General features: G+C 40.5%; 1 protein-coding gene across 8 annotated transcripts in view; it reads left to right on the top strand.

Annotated features, from left to right (window-relative positions):
* The window catches only part of TATDN1 (TatD DNase domain containing 1), a 56471-nt gene that overhangs the window by 107 nt on the left and 34664 nt on the right, over nt 1-21700 (top strand). For 2 of the 8 annotated variants that reach the window (XM_040494387.1, XM_040494394.1), the window contains exons 2-6: nt 10063-10128; nt 12019-12068; nt 15128-15191; nt 16976-17119; nt 17215-17257. In XM_040494387.1, the coding sequence (XP_040350321.1) occupies nt 10063-10128; nt 12019-12068; nt 15128-15191; nt 16976-17119; nt 17215-17257 (367 nt within the window). Of the gene's footprint in view, nt 1-10062; nt 10129-11890; nt 11918-12018; nt 12069-15127; nt 15192-15270; nt 15330-16975; nt 17120-17213; nt 17258-21139; nt 21335-21700 lie in introns of those variants that run through there. The other 6 variants (XM_040494388.1, XM_040494390.1, XM_040494391.1 and 3 more) reach the window with 6 other exon arrangements.

Raw genomic sequence — 21700 nt, 5'->3', positions numbered from 1 at the left:
GGATTCTTGGGCTTTTCTGATTATATGCGTCGCTCGCCGCGGCCAGGCACCAGGACTTGAGCGCTCCCGGTTTTTGAAGGTTGAAAGGGCACTCCGTGGAAGAGGGCGCAGGGAGGCTTCTGACTGCCGTTAATGTTCTGGTGCTCGGCCTGGGTGCTGGTTTCACGGTGCGCTCATTTGTGAAAATTAACAAACTGTGCAGTTACGATTTATGCTCTTTTCAACGTATGTGTTCTATTCAGTTATAAGAGGAAGCGAAACTACAAAAAGAGAGGCCGTTCACTGTATTCCCCTCCCTCCCATGCGCACCTCCCGCCCCTTCCCCTTCCATGACGGAGAGGATGACAGCTTCAAGGGACCCGTTCACTAATTCATGCGTTCATATCCCAGTTACTGAGCGCCTCTGGTGGGACAGGCACCGGTCTAGGAACTCAAGGCACAAAGACCCTTATCTGCTGGGATGACCATCAGGTGGAGAAAACTAGAGGACACAAAATAGTGGAGAGAAGAACAAGTTCTGTTACTTGACGAGTACAATAATCCGTTCACCATCGGTAGAACAAGAGGGAGAATGCGACAGGAACCAAAGGGGGAAGAGTATTTACTACCAGGCACCTAGGAAAACCTGAGACATTGTGAAAGCTAGGATTGGAAGGGTCACTTGGGACTCACATGTCTGGCTGACTTTACTTTTACTGTGTATAGAGTGGAGCTTCGCTGAAGGCTTTTAACCTTCATGGGTTAAGTAAATCATGGGGTGTCAGTTATGCACCAGGAACCTTGGGCTGTGCGTTATTACAGCAGTGAGTGAAGCTGGGCGTGATTCTTGTCATCGTGGAATTTCCAGCTACTTGAAGGTGGGAAAATGGCAATGATCACATCTCTCTTTTAATAAGGCAATCCTGATAGCTACGGTAGGTTTGGTGGGGGAGGGAGAGAGCTAGGGAGACGTTTCCAAGCTTGAAAAGGGAGAGAGAAATACAAGAGATGTCCGTGTGCAGCGTTTCGCAGCAGCGTGTTGATGGCGGTAAGAGAGCGTGAACAGTCAGAGATGACTCAGGGCTGGGATAAGTACCTAAATATGAGCGGAAGCATGATTAGTCTGGCAATGGGTAGGAGATGTATCGAGATCCATGTGATTTAGGTTTACGTTTGAGAGTCTTAATAGGACATCCAGCCGAAGACGTTCACTGGGCACTCGGAAATGTAGTGTGAGAGGTCAGGATTATAAATTTAGACCTGAGAGTTATTTATTTTTACTACATTTGTCAATTCTCCTTTTCAAAAAAATGTTTCTTTGTTTTGAGAGTGCACCGGTGCAGCAGAGGGGGAGGGAGAATCCCAAGCAGGCTCCGCACTGTCAGTGCAGATCCCGACACGGAGCTATAACCCACAAACCGGGAGATGATGACCTGAGCCGAAACCAAGAGTCGATTGCTTAACCGACTGAGCCACCCAGGTGCCCCAATCAGTTATTTTGAGCAGTATTTTTTACCAAGGACTTCGTGCTAACTTTGTGGAACTATGAAAGAACCTAGTGGCACAGTTAATTTTCAGACCGAAGAGATATGTACAGTCAAGACTTACACATTTTTCTTCTGCTTCAAATCCTTCAGTTACTGTCCTCAGGAGAGTTGACGTACCTTGACATAGAATACAAAACCTTTTTGTGTTCTGGTCCTGTCCACTTTTCCAGCCTTATCCCTCTTATTTTTGAAACATTTGGACATGCTGTTTCTTGCCTCTGACAAGGTTTTAGAGTGGCAGTTTGGAACCGTAAAGTCACTTCTCCCTCTAATATCCTACTGACTACCATCTTGCCTGGTTGATTTTTGCTTCCTTTTTCAGACTTTGTAACTACACCTTTTAAAACATTATTTTATAATATTTATGTGTCTGCCTTTCCCACTAGACCACACTTTAAGACAGATAATCAGTAATATTTCTTTGTTTCCCAGGGGCTTAGTACAGTGACCATTCAATGGAAGTAGGGATGGGTAAAACAATATATGTAGTTTTAGTACTGTGGTGATAAAATCGATGAAGGAATTTTAACCAGATAAGCTAGGAAAGACTTCTTGAAGAAGGTGGTTGTAATTAGAATCCATTCTTTTTTCCTGTAGGATCTTCATTTCGACTTTTCTGAGATAGCTGGTGTTAAAATTTTTAAGTACAGTAAAACCTTGGTTTGGGAGCTTAATTTATTCCAGAAACATGCTTGTAATCCACAGCACTTGTATATCAAAGCAAATTTCTCTATAAGAAATAATGGAAACTCAGAAGATTAGTTCCACTTAGAAGAAGATTTGTAATATAGTACAAAATAAAAAAGAAAATACAAAATATAAAGAAAAATAAATTAACCTCCACTTACCTTTGGAAACCATCGTGGCTGGTGTGAGGGAGACGAGAGAGGAGGGTTATTGTGTAGGACGACTTTCACGATCACTAATGGATGCTGACTACAGTACGGCATTAGTAAACTCTTGTCATCTACTGTGTTTAATGCAACTAGCGATAAGGCAGCAGAGGGAAGGGTCTATATCTGCGGGCAGCCTGACCTAGAATGAAGCAGAGCATTCCGAAGCTTACTCTTGTATGGAAAACCAAAGGACTGTCCATAGATGCTTTGAAGTGACAAAAAATACACTAGTGCCAATTGTGAGCACCTTCCAGTGTTCTGAAAAATCACTGATTTCTGCCAAACACCGTGGCCTGAGACTGAGCATCTGAGCATGAGAGGTCACCCACAGTCCCGCATCGAGAGAGAGAAGAATCATTGGTTCAGCTGTGATCATATGATGTTCAGTGTCATGTACTACCTGTATTGCAAGACATTGCTCGTTTATCAAGTTAAAATTTATTAGAAATGTCTGCTTCTCTTGCAGAACAAGTTACTCACAATCCAAGGTTTTGGTGTATATCCTTCCCTAGTTGTTTAACACATTTATACATGGAAGTATTTTCCAGCAGTGACCGGAGTGGTGTGTAACTCTTGACGCATTTACATTTCTTTGGATGTTTTGTGTATATGTTTGAAATAATGTAGTGCTCTCTTTAAATTAAGGTATTTTGTTCTCTAAATCTTCCAAAGTAAAATTGATGCTCCAGGAAATCTCGAAATGTTACAAACTCTGGAACGCCCCCAGTTTGAGAAGCACAGCTTTAGGTGATTCCTGTTCTAGCCCTTCCTCCCGCCCCTCCATGAGCCAATGAGAGCAGCTGGCAGTAGTTAGTGACCTAACTACCTCTTGGGGCCACCCAGCTGGGGGCTTTTAGGCACCTAAGATTTATGTGTAGTTGTTTTCTTTCAGCAGGATTCTCCTCCCGCCCTGTGTTCCCGGAAGCAGGCTGGTGGGGAGTTCTGGCCACCCTTTTGTATAAATTCTGTTTCCCTAGGGATTGGATCCTAGTTCCTGTCCTTCGTCTTTGATTGCCTTGAGCAACCTAGTCATTCATTCATTCTAAAGTCTCTGTGCCATCCAGTGTGCCGAATGCTAGGAATCAGTGGGGGTCAGAAACCGGGTCGCAGTGTAGTGGTGGAGGCAGCCTCATAAGTGCACTAATGGCTTTACCACAGTTACAGAGAAGGGGACACTGAAGAAAGGAAACGTGGTTCTCTGGGTGTTTGGTGAGGAACAAAACTTACCCTGGTGGGTTAGAAAAGATTTTCTTGAGGACGTGACCCTTGAGCTGAGCTCTGAGAGACTGAGTTGGTAGGCAAAATAGGCAGAGAGAAGGTTCGAAACAGCACAGCCGATGCAGATATCCTGTGGCAAGAGGATACGTGGTACTTTTGGAGGAACTGAAAAATGACTGGTGGTCTGGAGCAGAGAGAAATGGGGAAGGGGCTAAGTGGATAGGAGGATGGTAGAGAATGAGCGGAAGAGATCAGCAGAGCCAAGATCATACCATGTCAGGACTTCAGTTTTTGTCCTAAGAGTGAGGAGTCTGATTGAGAGTATCATGGTCTCGATTTATGAATGAAAGAAAATTTGGGTCCGGTGGAGAACAGAGTGGAAAGGGGTCAGAGTGGCATTCGGACTGGAATCGGTTGACTAGAGTGTTACGGTAGTTGGAAAAGAGTATACAGGTTTGGTTGGGAGAGAAAATCTACCTACTTGGTATGTACACCTTGAGAGAAAAGGCGATGTCCTCGATTGCTTTAGTCCATTTGGGCTGTTCTAACAGAATATCGAAGATTGGATAGCTTATAAACAAATATTTCTCACAGTTCCGGAGTCTGGGAAATCCAAGATCAAAAGTGCTCACGTCCAAAACAGTATCTAATCCAGAGTCATGCATTTGCATGTCCTTCAGTTTTGTATCTAGCACAGAGGTTGGGCAACTTTTTCCTTAAAGGGCCACATAGTATATATTTTTTATTTTGTGGACCATATGATCTCTATTGGAAATACTCTGATCTCGTCACTCAAAAGCAGCCATAGACACTACGTAAACAAATGGGTGTGGCTTTGTTGCAGTAAAACTTTTGGAGACTAAAACTTGAGTTTCTTATAATTTTTATGTATCACAAAATACCTTTATTCTTTTGACTTTCTCCCCCCAGCTATTTAAAAATGTAAAACCATTTTTAGCTCAGGGGCAAACAAAAATAGGCGCTGGTCTGTGGGCGAGAGCTTGCCAACCCCTTAACCTAGCACATTTCTTTTTTCCTGGCCCTTTTTTCATGGCCCTGTCTCAGAAATTCAAGAGATTGCCGCACAGAAGTCTGTCTTTTGGATTCCTCTGATTGCTCTGTGGTGGTGATTAGTTTGTCTCCCAATTTCCTGTAAAGTCGAAGTTCTGTCAGAGGGCTAAGCAAATCTGAAACTATTTTAAATGCCCTATTTGCTGTCCTTTTGTATCCCTCAATCATAGGTGACGGTGATAGACATGATTCACTGAGCCCAAACGGTGAGGCATTAGTTCGGAGATGTGGTTTTGTTTGGGCTGCAAGCAGTTTTCCACTCTTGTTTTGAAAAATAAAACTCATTAATACCAGAAGTAGTTTTTAGCAATAAAGCAGGTACTGCTTTTAAAGGCAGCTAGTTTATAAAAAAAAAAAGGTAAATATTACTAATCTTTATAAGATGACATACTCCTAACTGTATAACTGCCTCAATTTCCCCCTAGTCAGAAGTAGCAGTTTCTGCCTTGTCTTTCTTCCTGTTGTGCTGTTACCCAGTCTCTCACTTTCTTAGTTTTTCAGGCTATTTCAAGCTGGAAATTGCTTCTCATGTAGTATTTGTTTATCTTTTTGAGTTTGTTGTCAGTAGAGATACTTGTGACAGGAATTTTTTAATTGAAAAGAGACTGTCCCTTATTATGGATTAGGATATTTTGAAGAAGTTGTTAAATGAGTAAGATTTTGACTGGCTTTATTTTCATAATTGTGTCATGAGTTGGGTACAAAAAGATTGACAAAAAGATTGGCTGTTTAATAATGAATTGAGAGTGTTAGCCACCTGAGGTGGTATGGAAGTGTAGCTAATGTTGACTGAAATTCCATGTGTTGTTGGCACATTACAGAAGGTATACTGTGCTCAGTAATAATAGTTAAGTACTTTTTATAGGATTAAAAAAAATTTTTAATGTTTATTTTTGAGAGACAGAGACCTGGCATGAGTGGGGGAGGGGCAGAGAGAGAAGGAGACACAGAATCCGAAGCAGGCTCCTCCAGGCTCTGAGCTGTCAGCACAGAGCCTGATGTGGGGCTCAAACTCACAGACCGTGAGATCATGACCTGAGCTGAAGTCGGACGCTCAGCCGACTGAGCCACCCAGGCGCCCCTTTTTAAATTTTTTTTTTTTAACGTTTATTTATTTTTGAGACAGAGAGAGACAGAGCATGAACGGGGGAGGGTCAGAGAGAGGGAGACACAGAATCCGAGACAGGCTCCAGGCTCTGAGCTGTCAGCACAGAGCCCAACGCAGGGCTCGAACTCACAGACCCGCGAGATCATGACCTGAGCCGAAATTGGACGCTCAACCGACTGAGCCACCCAGACGCCCCAGGCGCCCCTTTTTATAAGGATTTTAATTTGCAAAATGCTTTCACATTTATTTTCCAGTTTGAGCCACATTTCATTCCTGGAAGGAGAGATTTTATGCCCTCTCGCCTAGTGAGGAAACTGAGGCTCAGAAGGCTTACTGATTTGCCCAAAGTCATTCAGTTTATTAGTCACAATACCAGGAATTCTTTCTTGTTTTAGAGAAAGAAGGAGAACAAGCAGAGGAGGGGCAGAGGGGGAGAGAGAATCTCAAGCAGGCTCAAGTGGAGTAGAGCCAACGCAGGGCTCGATCTCATGACCCTACTAGTGTCATGACCTGAGCTGAAGTAGAGCTGGATGCTCAACCTGACTAAGCTACCCCAGGCGCCCCTAGGAATCTGACTCCAGAGCTCATTCTCTTTCCAGAACTGCAGTTCCTCCGTTTTATTGTATTTCTTGGAACTTGCTTACAGATTTACTTTTTGGTGATCTGTCGACTTAAACTTTTCTTTGATCCCTCCATGTTGACCTGTTATTTAATCACCCTGTAGGTGTCTGCCGGTGGGTGGATGGGAGTGGGAGGGCCATTGGCCAACCCATAGAGGAGAGAACTTAGAGGAGACAGAAGTGACTCAGAGTCCAGAAAAAGAACATATTTGCCTCTGTAGATGTAGAGGAGGAAAAACTTCCTGTTGCCCTGTTAGGTTCTGTAGCTGGTCTAAGAATTAAACTGACATTAAGACATTAACAGGAGAAAAGCACATACATTTTATTTTTTGTGTATATGGGAGTCTTCAGAAGGAGAATGAAGCCCCAAAGCAGCTGTTAGGCCCTGAAGCATAAGTGGCAGTGTGACCAAAAAAAAGGGGGGGGGGCTTAAATCGTCTAAGTTGTGGGACAATGACTAGGAAACTAGGGGAAACTAATGGAAGATGATGAGGGTTATTTGGGTTTGTTCATACAGATTCATTTTGTCTTTGACTCCCAGTCTAGTGATGACAGTGCTCTTCTGTTCTTGGTATGGGAGGGTATCTTTAGTTCGGGGGGAGAGCAGAGAGCCTTGCTCACATCTGCTGTTTCTCCAGTGCACTCAGCTTAAAATAACTGATATGCCAAAGTGACATATTTTGGAGTGGTATGTTCTGATCTCCTTCACCAAAACTGAATAAGGTGAGGCATTCTATTCAAAGGCTAGAAAGCCGCTCTGACAACTGGCTAGGGAAGGCACTTCAGGCAAACTGTCAGAAAGAAAAGGGCCACAGGCTGTAAGTCACAAGAGGTTTCTTGCAGAAGAGGGAAGAAATTGGTGACTGAGTCAGTGCAGGATATTCTAAAGGCCAAGGCTCATCTGGGTCCAAAGCTGAATACAGATTTTTTTTTTTTTAATGTTTATTTTTGAGAGAGAGAGCAAGAGAGCATGAGCAGGGGAGGGGCAGAGAGGGAGGGAAACAGGATCCGAAGCAGGCTCCATGCTAACAGCAGAGAGCCCAATGTGGGGCTCGAACTCACGAACTATGAGATCATGACCTGAGTGAAGTAGGACACTCAACCGACTGAGCCATCCAGGAGCCCCCCGGATACAGATTTTTGAAGTATACTGTGACTTGGGGCCCAAAAGACTGACCCACACCTGGAAGAAGTAGGTTCTCAGAGGTAGTGGTATCACCTGGAATTGGCTTCAGCCATATCTGCCTCAGGGTCAAGCCCTGAAGAACAGTTTAGCATCCAGTCCAGTGAGGGATGAGACAAAGACATGGAAAGGTTTCATAAACTGAGCCTCCAAGCTAGTCTTCAGGTTGCTTTTTGGTTTTTTCCAGGTTGCTTTTAAAATGAGCATCATGAAGTTTACTTGTTAAATTTGCTTGCTTTTTTCCCCTTTGTTTTTCACTTTGTGTTGTAGTAAAAGATTGCTTTGGAAAAATACTAATCTCTTAGCTGTGCAAAGGAGAAATGGGTAGAAACGATGCAGACTGAATCTGTGCTCCTAACCATCATCCATGGTGGGTGATTGAAGATGGACGGACCCCTGTGAAGGATTATTCTAGGCAGAAAGACCTCCCCTCTCTCCTGGGTTCCCCTTCTCAGTCTGCACCGTTCCCTATCTAATTTCCTTTCCTTAATTGAAAAAAAACTAGTTGCTGAATTCTTGTGATCTGAGCCATCCCACTGCACACCTATATTGAATTTGTAGTATTCAATGTTTGTGTGTCCATGGTCCTTTTAAAGGGTACCAGGTCCGAATTCATCTCCTACCCTGTATTGACATATATACTGTTGCTGAAATATCTTTGATGCTTTCTGCCTTTTTTGTTGCTGTTTTCAAATACCTGGGATAGTCTCCACATCGTCTCTTGGATTATCCAAACTCCCATTCATTGTCTAAGGTCTGCCTTAATGTTGAAGCAGCACAGCTTACTGAGGGCCAGGTTGGCAGAAATCAGAGTGAGAATATCCTCAGAGGAAGCTGAAAGTAAGCAGAACTAACATAAGGGTCTGTTGGTAGGCAACTGCCCCTTATCGTTGTGAACTTGTCCTAGTTCTGAAAGCTAAAGGGAGTGTATTTTAAATAAGGAAGGCATTATTATTGCCCATGGCCGTCACAGTCTGACTTCACATCTTGTTATTCCCCTGGCTCCCGTATACTCTACAGCAGGATTTGTCAAGAAAAGCACTTGACTTGGGGGGGTCAGATCATTCTTTGGGAAGTTATCGTGATCATCGTAGGATATTTAGCAGCATCGTGGCCACAAGCCTGGGTTGCCAATAGCACTCCCTCAGTTGGGACAACTAGAAATGAATACAGACATTGCTAAATGTTGTGCAACAAGGGAGGTTAGAAGAAGAGAGGGGCTGCAAAATTGCTCTCCACTGAGGACCACTCCTCTACAGGCACAAGGAATTTCTTTCTTCTAGATGCAGAATTTCTTTCTTCCACACATCCATGTTGCAGAATGCCCTTTCCATTCGTCAGTTTGCAAGCTTTAGCTTTGTTCAAGATCTAGCCCTCCTGTGAAGGTTTTCTTGCCAAAACAGTTATTGCGCCTTCTTTGTGCTCCCAAGCACATAATAATTATTTACAAACTTAACATGTATAGAGCTCCTACTATGTGCCAACCATTATACTAGGTTCTAGGAATACAGCAGTAAAGAAAAATATTCTTGCCTTGTGTTGCTTAGTCTAGGCTACTGGATCACAAATTATATATTAGTTACCATATAGACTATGAATTCCTGGAGGGCAGGGACCAAGTGTTGGGTCTTACTCATTTCTATATCCCCTAACTCCTTACATAGTATTTGACACAGAGATAGATGCTCTTCATAATATTTGGTGAATAAAAAATAGTTCATTCCACTCTCTGCATCTCGACCTACATTGCCTCAATTCAGTTTCTCTTCGTTGTGAAAATGAGCTCTCGCCTGTTTCCAAATGAGATAAACGGATTCAGTCTGCCCCTTCAAATCCTGCCTTCTGCAAAGATGCCAGAATGAGATGTCCAGAAGACCACTCTTACTGCTCTGCCTAAAACCCATCTGTGCTTCTTGTTGCATCCGGTATTTTCAAGACAGATGTCTGTAACATAGCTGAGTCTGGACTTTCTGGCTACTCCCTTCCCTATCATTCTCTCCCAATAGCCAGAACAGTCTATAGCTCTCTACAATCACTATTTCACACCCCGAATGCATTGTTCCTTCTTCCTCTGTCTGCATTTCCCCTCTTCTATTGGGTAACTCTAACTTACCCTTTAAGATTCAGTTCAGGGGTCCCTTCTTTCTGGAAACTTCTAGGCCACCTACCAGACTAAGGTAGTTGTTCCTCTTCTGTGTCCCACAGTGCCAGTGTCTACTTATAGTATTTCTTAATTGTCTGTAATGCGTCTGCCTTCCCAGTTCTGCAGGGAGTTTCTTGAGGGCTGGAATTATATCTTACTCTCTGCATCCCAGGTGTCTAGCACAGTAACAGACAAGTGGTGGCACTTAGACTTTGAATGAAAAATTTAGTAACAGCTTTTATTTATCATAGAAGTTTAAAATAGAAGCTCTTAATTATTTACTTTTACCTTCCACAGATATTGGTATCAACTTGACAGATCCTATGTTCAGAGGAATTTATAGGGGAGTTCAGAAGCATCAAGGTAAATGTTTCTGTTGTTAAGATAAAATAAAGACAAGCTTTCTGCCTCAGGGAGATGATGGAAAGCATAATCCACTTTACAGCTGAAACATTAAAGGATTTATTATGCAACTTGGATAAAACTATAAACAAAGTGAAACATTTATAAGCTATATTGGTAAGCCACGGCCATGAGCATTTATAAAGCACCTATTATAACAAAGTGTTACCAAGGTCTTCTCTGAGGAACCTTATGATTTTGAATAAAGAACTTTAACCATATGCATAAAAGCCAAACAATCGCTGATTGCTTAATTGGTCTTTTAAGCATCTGAACAGTAGGGCACATAATTTCAAAAATCACCTGCCGTTGAACATCAGTATCTAGTCCTTTGAAAACGTTTTCCACTAAGTGACAAAGAGGTAATGGGATTAAGGAGTAGGCATGCTTCTGTCCACCCTCCCTGTCTTACCTTTCCCCCCTTTCCATCCAAGTCTTGCTAAATCCCAGATACCTGTGGGATAGGTGGAAATAGACAGGAGTCTCTCAAAGGTTGATGGAAAGCTTAGCCAAAAGCAAAATGGCTTATATTTATCATATCAAGTTCATTTAAAAAGCATATTTTGTCAGCTGAGGTGAGTAAGCAGGAAATGATGGCAACAACAAGTTTTTGAAAGAATTTCTCCAATAAACTGGTTTGTGAATATTGTCTCAGAAAATTACCGTACTTGTTATTATGTGAATGCAAACAGGAAAATTTGGTTTTGAGGCCTGGGTGAAGTGCAAGTGCACATTTCAGCAATTACGTCAAGATAATTTTACTATGCTTCTAGGTGGTAATGAGCGAAAGCTTCTCTGAATACAGAGAGCGTTAGATGTCACCTACAAGAAAGTTAAACATTAGCTTTCATAAGCCTTACCTCAAAACATACCTTTTCTACTTCATTTAGAAGTTTAGATAATGTTTTTATGTTTATCAAATGTTAGGTACTACATCTTAGAGTATGTAATTATATTGCTTTTCTTGCCTTTGTAGCACTTAATAGATTTCATGCTTTATGACTCTATGTGTATGTATGTTTGTGTGTTTTTATGAAATGAGTTTTATTCTTATCAGTATACCTCTGGTTTACAATATTTAGCAAAACTGGATGTCTTAGTGTAAGTTCACTAAGTTGATATTTTTTTGTCTAAAAGAAATTTTATAGCTTCTAGAAGCAATGATAATTCTAACCAAATTTACTGTGATACTTAAATCTGAAATTGATACATGGATTTATGTCATTTTTTAATATTGCTGTCCATTTACCTCAGGCCTCTTAAAGCTTAGCCTTCAATTGATCTCCCCAGAAAGCTTATTGTTACTTAACAAGAAATTTTGGGAAAAAGAAAAAAACTGTCAGTGAAAATAAAAATTATCCTTCCTCAATGGGAATGGGAATTATAATAATACGGTATTAACTGAAATTTACAAAGAGAAGATTTATCATGTTTTGGGAAGCATTACAGATACACTCTGAAAAGCCCTAGTAAAAATAAGCAATCTTAATGACTTTTATTTTTATTAAAAAAAATACAATACCAACAAGTTTCAATTTTAAGGCAACTGATTTAAGTTGTAGTGAGCAAATTCACCTTTCATTTGAACTTCCTGATTTTTGTTACTTTTCTCCCTTTTGGTCAACAGAATAAAATACAATTAAATGGATAACTAGTCACCTAGTTTGACTGATATAGGTTTCCTTTTTTTGTTTTTTTTAAAGTTATCACTGATTGTTATCATAAGTACTCATCAAATGGTATTGATTTGGTAAATATGATTGTTTCTATGTGTTTTTCTTTCAAGAAAAGATAATTAAGTGAAAAAAATTTTTACTAGCTTTTCTTAATGTGGGGTTTTTCCTTTTATAGACGACTTACAAGATGTAATAGAAAGAGCTGTCCAGATTGGTGTTAAAAAGGTAACATTTCATTTTTGTTACTCTTAAATTTTTTTTAAAAAATTAAATTTTGGTTAAGGTACTACACAATAGAAGAGAAAGAGCTCAGGCCACACTTGGCATTTTGGGATATGTATTGTCAGCAAGTAATATTAGCAAGTTAATGAAGTAAAATATCAAAATTTTCTGTTCACAGCTATTTAAGTGATACAGACCTCATGCTTGGATAGTTCTTCCATGTGATCAGAAACATGGTAAATGGCAAAATCTCTTTGAAAAAAATTTTTAAGACCTATCTGAATTATCAGGTTTGTCAAAAATGCAACTCTTAATTTTATAATGTAATTTAGCATCTGTTAGAATTAAGTGATCATCAGAAACACATGTATCCTGGGGTACCTGGGTGCCTCAGTTGGTTAAGTATCCAGCTCTTGATTTTGGCTCAGGTCTTGATCTCATGGTTCTGGAGTTAGAGCCCTACATCGGGCTCTGCACTGACAGCACAGAACCTGCTTGGGATTCTCTCTTCTCTCTCTCTCTCTCAATATAAGTTAACATTAAAAAAAAATGTGTATCCTGTCACCACCTTTAGCTCTTATAGTATGGGTATACCATTTCAAAAACTGAGAGAACACTTTAATTTTTACAGTACTAATTAGATTATCAGGAAAATTCTACCTTTTAGAGAGTTCTAAGCAAATGAATATTAGCACTGTGTCAAATTCTTTGAATAGATACTTCTTTTTAATTTATTTTTTAAAAAATATCAAGCTATTCCTCCTCCCCTCCAGCGCGCGCACACACACACACACACACACACGCACACAAGAAATCGGGTGAAGTTCCATAGTGTGGCATCAGGACACTTGGTGACTGTGGCTGCTAAGTTGAATAACCTGAGTTTTAAAAGATGACACTGCTGGGGCACCTGGGTGGCTCAGTCAGTTGAATGCCTGACTTTGGCTCAGGTCATGATCTCGCGGTTCGTGAGTTCAAGCCCCGCGTCAGGCTCTGTGCTGACAGCTCAGAGCCTGGAGCCTTTTTCAGATTCTTTGTCCCCCTCTCTCTCCTCCCCACCCCTGCTTGTGCTCTGTCTCTCTCTTTCAGAAATGAATAAACATAAAAAAAATTAAAGAGGACACTGCTGACTCATGAGTTCTCATTCCCAACTCAGAACGCTATAGCTCTCATTCACAAGTAATAAGAAAGGATAAAGGTTACAGCATTCCTCTCTCATGATGCAGTCATTCTGTGCTTGGCAAATCACTGTATAAAATGCTTTTCTGCATTTCCGCGTGTCGGCCATGAGTAGTTCAGTCTTAACATTTGTAAACACACACACGTAAGAATGACAGGGATGGAATATACTTGGACATGCTTCCAAATTGAAATCTAACTTGGTGCCTTGCTGTTACGTTGTGACTGAAAGCACAGTGATCGCGGCACTGCTGGGTTCCAGCCCCGGCGCCATTCGTCGTCTGACAGTGATAATAACGCCTACTTGAGACTTGTGAGGGTGAACTAAAGCAGGAATGCAGAGCACCTGGTATTGTACCTGCATGAAGTGAGCAGCCTGTATTTTGTGAAGTTTGTGGCAGAGGCCATCGGCCTAATGTCCTCATTGTGAACTGGGAGAGGAAATTATGTCCTCTGTCTTGTCCTTGCTTGTTGTTTTTCTAATCTCTTTGGGAAAGTTACAGATAAAAGGTGGAATTAATTAGCAACTATTTTACACAATTGAAATACTAAATGTGGGCACCTGGTCTTGTATTAAAGAATTGGGGAATGTTGGTAAACAGTAAAATTTTCCCAAAAGTTGAGGATTTAATGATGCCTATGCATTCCCTGAGTAAGATACTCAATGTCTGCTATATTAGAAGTCTAAGTTGCTTTATAAAAACGTCTGTCATTTGCATTTCCTCCTGTGTTTTATTGTTTTCTCTTTAGGCATACACCTAGAGTGAATTCTTCATTTTAGCTCAGGGAGGCACTTGAAGTGAGATGCTTAAAGAAATATACATCGGTGCACTTAAATCACTGCTCTAGAAGGATGTACACTTATCAGCACTGCCTCAGTGGCCACCGTCAACACACAGGCTCTTTGGTGACATTTTCCTTTTAATACAGTAGCAAAGACACTGTTGACTGCTGGTCGACCCTAAGGGCTGTCCCTTGAGAAGTGTGCTTTTCTGCTAAGAGCCATACATTTTCCTTACAAAGAAGTCATCAATATACATTAACCCAGAGATTGTCAGACTTTTGGTCTCAGAACCCATTCACATTCTTCACTATCAATGAAGACCCCAAAGAACTTTTGTTTTGGTTTTATCTGTTAATATATACTGTGTTAGACATTAAAACTGAGAAAAATTCAAAATATCTATTAACAATAAACCAATATATTACATAAGGAACATATTTTTAGGAAAAACAAATATTTTCCAACCCCCAAAAATGTAGTGACATGAATGGGATTGTTTTCCCTTTTTTTTTTTCTTTTTTTAAACATCTCGTCCCTTTCCTGTCTAGCTCTTAAGACTGCTGAACTTGGGTATGTGTTTTTGCAGGCAGTCTGTTGTGACATTACACATCATGTAGCCTCTGGAAGACTCCCTGCACACTTGTGACTGAGGGTGAAAAAGCAAATAGCATCTTCGGTATTATTTGGAAAATAGGTTTGACCTCACATACCCCCTGGATGTCCCAGGACCTCACTTGGACAACTGTTGAATTAATAAACACTGTTGAATCTCTAACTTAGATCAACAGAATTCTAAATTCAGAAGTATTTAGTCAGGCTTTCATAATGTGGAATCTGTCCTCTGTCATTCAATGTAAAACAGACATGGAATACACTTTAATAGGAAGGAGTGACACATTCCGTGTTGGATGTATGCTTGTATGTGTGGAGAGGGGTGGTGAGGGACCACTCTACGTGAAAGGTGACCGTTCAGCCAAATTTTAAAGGAAGGTAAGTGTGTGACAGTCTTAGGAAAGCATTCTGGAAAAGCAGCAGGGAGGCGTGTTTAGGAAACTTGTTGATACTCTGTTAAAGTGGGCATGTTTTCTTTCTGTTTCAGTTTATGATCACAGGTGGAAATCTGCAGGACAGTAAAGAGGCACTGCATTTGGCACAAACAAATGGTATCCTCCTCTCACTTTGACCCTCTCCCCCCCATATGAATTAAGTTGTTTTGAAGAAATCTTTCTATAACTGCCTCAGGTACAATACGACGGATCATGACTGGAAGCAACAGGAAAACGGACTGAGTGTAACAGGGTGTGATTAAGATGAAAGGGTTCTCACACTGATATATCAGATGTTTGGTTAAATCCTCTCTCATCGTACTTAAGGATTATTTTAAGATTTCCTTAATGAGAATTAAGTTCACCAGGTATATAATTTAGTCTCCAGTATTCCTGATACAGGATTTTTGTGTGTATGTGTAATGTGTTCAGGATGGGAGTTGCTTTTATTTCGCTTTTTTTAAACTTGAACTGTGAAGGATCATTCATTAAGTATGTATCATGCAGACCACGGTGGAAGGCCCCAGGAATGCAAGTAATAATGTATCATTCCTCAGATGCTCACTTTATGTTACACGTTTTGCATTTATTTAAAATCTTTGGAATTGGTTCCAAAGGGAATCCTAGTTACACAAAACATCTCCTTTATCTGGCATTCATTTTACCTCACCTTTTTTTGGTTTTGTGTTTTGTCATACTTCACGTGCTAGACTTTGAAGAATTAGGCATTCTATTTTATTTTTAAAAAGACTGATTTACTTACTAAAAGCTATTTTGGGGGGTACCTGGGTGGCTCAGTAGGTTAAATTCCAGACTCTTGGTTTCAGCTCAGGTCATGGTAGCATGGTTCGTAGGTTTGAGCCCCATGTCGGGCTCCGTGCTGATGGTTTGGAGCCTGCTTGGGAATCTCTCTCTCCCTCTCTCTCTGCCCCTCCCCTGCTTGCTCTTGCTCTTTCTCTCTCTCTAAATAAGCAAAATATTTTTTTAAAAAGCTGTCTTTTTGTGGCAATCTTTCTAAACTGCGTACTTCTCTTCAGGATCCACTGACACTTTTTCTTAATGATTAAGATAAAAATAACCATCTTCCCAGATGCCTTGGAGGTGTATAAGAATATTGTCTTCTATCCTTTTTATCCCCAGAGAGATCTACTTTCAAAAGTTCTTGAATCTTCATTGTCAGCCCTCTTCACTCCCCCCTTCATGAACCTGTGTTCTGTTTTAAAACCTCTGCCTCCTCTTATATGTAAACACCTGCAGGAGAGGCTGAGGAAGGCTCCCCACCTCTCACGTGGGTTCAGGTGCAAACCACTCAGAAGCCCTTTTTGACTTCACGTTGGTGTTTCGTGCAATTACAGTTATCAAGACATGGTCTGCAAATAAGTGAGCTTAATTTTTTATCAGATAAACAAAAATCCCTTCTACCTCCTTAACTCACCCTTTTTAAGCATGTTTAAATTTTAATTGTCATATTAACTATGTGAAACAAGATGGTCACATGAATAGTGAGTATAAAGATATAGTTAGGTTATGACACTTCATTCTGTAAGAAATTGTTTCATTCTCCATTCTGTTAGGCTGAGTAAATGCCAGGCTTTGGAAAGAGGTGAATTAATTATTTTTACCAATCTGTTAAGGCAATTTTCATATTCCTGTCCTGCTTTGCTAAGGTATTCCAAAAATTCTTATATGATTAACTTCATATAAGTTATAACATATATAACATATAACATATATAACATATATAACATATAAGTTAACTTCATGCCATTCTGACAGTTTGAATAGTTTATGGCTATTATTAAAAATTAACCAGCTGAAAGTATTTGATCTGTCATTTTTACATGTTAAATATAATATGAAAAATACTTTGGAAATAATCCTAAGACATTATTTTGTGCTAGATATGTTTTTCAGTACAGTTGGATGTCATCCTACAAGATGTGATGAATTTGAAAAGAATGACCCTGATCTTTACCTAATGGAGTTGTTAAATCTCGCTGAAAACAATAAGGGGAAAGTTGTAGCAATAGGGGAGTGTGGACTTGGTAAGTGCCAACCTAGCCCTGTTAGAGTGACTTTGAAAGTGATTTGTTCTGTACAAGTTATGAGTAATTGTTGGTTCTTTTTTTATCTTTTAAAGATTTTGACCGACTACAGTTCTGTCCCAGAGATACTCAGCTCAAGTAAGGAAATTTATTGACTTCAGGAATTATTGTAAAATCTTAAGAGTGATTTTTTTTTTTTTTATATATAGCTTTTATCAGTTCAGAATGTAGCTGGAGTAAGCATCGGGATTTTTTGTTAATCCCTTTGTATATCAAAAGTTAAGTGAAACAAATTCCATGCATACTTGCATGGAATTCATAGGGGATGGAAGCATATAGCTCCTAATTGGTTAACCGGCTAACTTAATTTTTTTTTTTAATTTTTTTTCAACGTTTATTTATTTTTGAGACAGAGAGAGACAGAGCATGAACGGGGGAGGGGCAGAGAGAGAGGGAGACACAGAATCGGAAACAGGCTCCAGGCTCTGAGCCATCAGCCCAGAGCCTGACGCGGGGCTCGAACTCCCGGACCGCGAGATCATGACCTGGCTGAAGTCGGACGCTTAACCGACTGCGCCACCCAGGCGCCCCCCGGCTAACTTAATTTTAATGGTGGAAATAAGGGATGAGTTTTACATGATGAGACTTTTGTTCTTTTTTTCACGAATGTATTCATGCATGCATCATTCCAATGAGATGATTTAAATTCAGTTGTGGGGGACACGATTTAGGGGCAAGGGATATTAAAAAGAAATTATAGGATCCATCACCAAAGCTAGAAAAATTTATTTTACTCTTGCTGGGCATTGGATATTGTCAACTTAGAATATGAGAATCCTTTCATAGGAGCCACATGGAGAATGGTGGCTTCTGAGAAAACTCCAAAGCTCACAAGCCATGTAGACTTCCTACAACCCAGTGCCTATACCTTTTAATTGGAGCTCCTATAAAGCACACTGGTGGATAGTGTTACTGGCTAAAAAGAAAAATAGACTTAATTTAAGACTTGAGCATTTTGTTACATTTCAGAAACAGTGTATTAATGATCAAGATAATTAAACATTAGAGTAAATCCTTTCATAATTAAAATAGTATGTACATAGCAGGATATGGTTTAGGCTTGAACGTAGATGCCAAGTGCCCAGGTATTAATCTGTACTAGGGAGTCTGAACTCCATTCGTTCAGTAAATGATTACCAAGTGCCTCCTCAGTATGATACAAGGAAAGATAGGCTTGGTTCTGTGCCTTTATAGATAAGAGAAGACATAAATAATTAAAATAGGCTGGAAAATGCTATCAAAAAGGTGTAGGGCAGTAGGGCGGAAGGACTTTCCGGGGGAGTCAGGGAAGCCTTTGCCAATAAGGGGAGGAGATGTGAGTGAGGCCTCTTCCAGAGTAGATAAAGCTAAAGACAGACTGAAGTCTGGTATAAATTTTGAAGAGATGGGCAGTTCAATCTGAGCTTTTTAAAAATTTTAAAACCTCAAATGATGTAGTAAAAAACCACACTAGCAGTTATCCTGTGTGGACCGTTGCTACCGAAAGAAATGCCCCGCCTTCCACCTGTGCTCCCATGGCTCCGGCTCCGCCTCTGCTCTGCTCACAGCGGCTGTGCTAGTTTCAGTGCTCCCCGCGGTGGGTGCGCTGCAGCCCGTTACCCCTTCCCGCCCACACAGACTAGCCTCTGGGCTCTGCCGAGGCAGGTGCCAAGTCTTCACTCATGTTGTAGTTCCCATGGTGCCATGCACAGTACTCTCGATACGTGGTAGGTACTCGGGAAATGTTCACTGAGTTTTTAATGAGGAGGAGAGGGTCCTTTTTGATTCCTGTAGAGCGGCATGGATATAAAGCTTATAATTCAGCTTTTACTGTTGGCTCTTTTCTCGGAAGAATTTAGATTTTGAGCTGTTATTTGATACCATCCTGGAGACTTAACCAGTGTATGACTTGTTTTTTGTGTAAAAATGCAGTCAGGAAAAAGATCTATGAGAAGAGAAAAATAGAAAATGGTGTGATAGATTACTAGGCAAGACAAAACTAATGTGCGGTAGACACGATGTCTAAAAAATAGTGTCTGAGAAATAATGGTAAGTAAAGGCAGTATATAATGGTGTTTGAAAGTAGTTATCTTTGGAATCAACAGCTTTGGGTTGGAATCACAACTGCCATTGGTGGCTGTATGTCTCTTTGTAAATCTCAGTTTCTTCATCGTTCCACCTACTTTTCTTAACATTTGGTATGTAAGGCCCAGAGTAACATGCCTGGCACAAAGTAAGTGTTCAATAAATTGTGGCAGTTGTGTTATTCTTAGAAATATTTTCATCCTAAAGAAAATACTGGCTGTTCTTTTTCTTTGGGGTTTTTGGAAAGTATTTTTTAAAAAGAAAAAAAATCAGAAAACAAGGGAAAGGCTGATTCCATCCTGGAAGGGTTACCCTTTAAGCATTCCCTGCATTTTCAGTTTCTCTGCCACGGGCCATATTCTCTTTTCTTGTTCTAAGTTTAGAGCTTGGTTCACTTGAGTGGGAAGAATTTGCTTTGGGATCTCTCTTGGGGCTTTAAAATATTAACACTGTGCAAAAAAGAAATCTGACATCAGACAGGATTTAAAAAAATCGTTTGGGGATTTAGGGGACCTCAGAGAGGAGAGATTGAGGCTGTCCTTGCCATCAGCCAGTCCAGAGGAGGGATCGCCACCGTGGGTTAAGGTACACTGTGGTAATGCTTTGGGTGCTCTGGAGTTGCCTCAGTCGTGATTGCTAACAGCCGCTATTCTGAAGCTGACCTTTCCAAGGTCAAGCTGACCTGTACTTGATTGTTGACCCTAAAATGTAAGAAGCAGCATTACAATTAGAAGCAATTACAGTTTCACTAAAATGAGCAAATCTAACACAAGTAAACAGCGGTTTTCATATATGAGCTAAGAAAAAAATAATAAAAGCAGAGATGTCTCTTGAAAGGTGCCAGTTCCTGCCCTTTAACTTATGCTATTTTTAGTTACCGTGGCTTTTTTTCTTTACAGACAATAGTTTAATGTCAAGCACCAGCTATTCTCAATGTATGTCATTAGGAATAATTGGCCTCCTTAAGACACCTACCTAGTTTGAACGCATGGACCTTTCTTTTCTCATATTACGCAGAATTCTGTAGGCACCCTGCTTGAGCATCTATTATTTTCATAATTTGTACTTTTGCCTGTTTTGTGATAGGCTTATTCCCAAGGTGATCATTAGATTCTGTAAATCTGTGGCTTGGTTGTGTGGCTTTGTACATGGAGTTTTGTGTGAAAGAAAGGATCCATGTAGAGTGGTGAACACAAAGGGTATGTGGTGTGTAGCCAGAAGCCAGATACATGGTCAAGTTTATATAATGACTGGAGCACACTTACTTGCTGACACTTGTATTACTTTAAACGTTATGGAAACAGTGACTTTTAAGATTTCATTTCTGTTTCCTACCCTGTGAAATTTTAGCACTTTGTTAAATTATTTTTCGCTTTTTCTAGCCCAGCAGAATCTGAAAAGGTGATTTAAAAACCTGAACACAGTGGGAGCACTTGGGTAGCTCAGTCAGTTAAGCATCCAAATCTTGCTTTCGGCTCAGGTCACGATCTCACAGTTTGAAAGTTCAAGCCCCACAACGGGCTCTGCGCTGATGGTTCAAAGCCTGCTTGGGATTCTCTGTCTCCCTTTCTCTCTGCCCCTCCCCTGCTTGCTCTCTTTCTCTCCCCCTCAAAATAAATATACATTTAAAATAAATAAATAAAAACCTAAACATTGGGTAACAAAGAACACCAGGTTTATGAAAACTAAGAAGTACATTTCTATTTCTAATTTTAAAATTTAGCATTTTCAGGGCACCTGGGTGGCTCAGTTAAGCGTCCAACTCTTGGTTTCAGCTCAGGTCATGATCTCATGCTTCACGAGTTCAAGCCCTGTGTCAGGCTCTGTGCTGACAGTGCAGAGCCTGCTTAGGATTCATTCATTCTCCCTCTCCCCACTCTCTGTCCCCCTCCCTCCCTCTCTCAAAGATAAATCAATAAACTTCAAAAAAAAAAATGAAAAGAAATTGAGCATTTTCAAGAGTACAAAGGGGTACTTCAGGAAAATGGTTGTCCTTATACTTCAAGGAGACAAGACAGCGGAAAATATAGCAAACGAGCTTTAAGTGAAACACAGGGAAATTATTCCCTAAAATCAAGGCGCCTAGAAGAGGTAAACTCCTGTAGGAAATAAGACACTTATTATCTGTAATTCCTGGGTTTTATTTTACCTGCATGACCATTAATGAGAACTAGTGAGCACTGTGCTGAGAAAACATAGGACAGCCCACCCCATTGTATCTCGCTCTTATGCTATAGGACCAGGAAAAAAGGCTTCTTTGAATACAACTTGGGTCATTTTGGCCGGACCTGGACTTAGAGACTGAAGTTCTGATCACACTGTGTTCTGTGATCTTGGATGAAGTCCTAAATCCACTGACACCAGCTCTTGTCCTATTCTAGGGTTATTTTGTGGATCAGATGAGATAATGGTATGTGGTACTTGAAAAACCTTTTTCTAAAGTACTCTTCAAACATT

This window comes from Herpailurus yagouaroundi, unplaced genomic scaffold (genome assembly GCF_014898765.1).
Source record: "Herpailurus yagouaroundi ecotype Mexico unplaced genomic scaffold, PumYag 186, whole genome shotgun sequence".
Taxonomy (NCBI): Eukaryota; Metazoa; Chordata; class Mammalia; order Carnivora; family Felidae; genus Herpailurus; species Herpailurus yagouaroundi.
The sequence above is the reverse complement of the archived record's forward strand: the minus strand, read 5'-3'. Positions and strand labels throughout refer to the sequence as shown.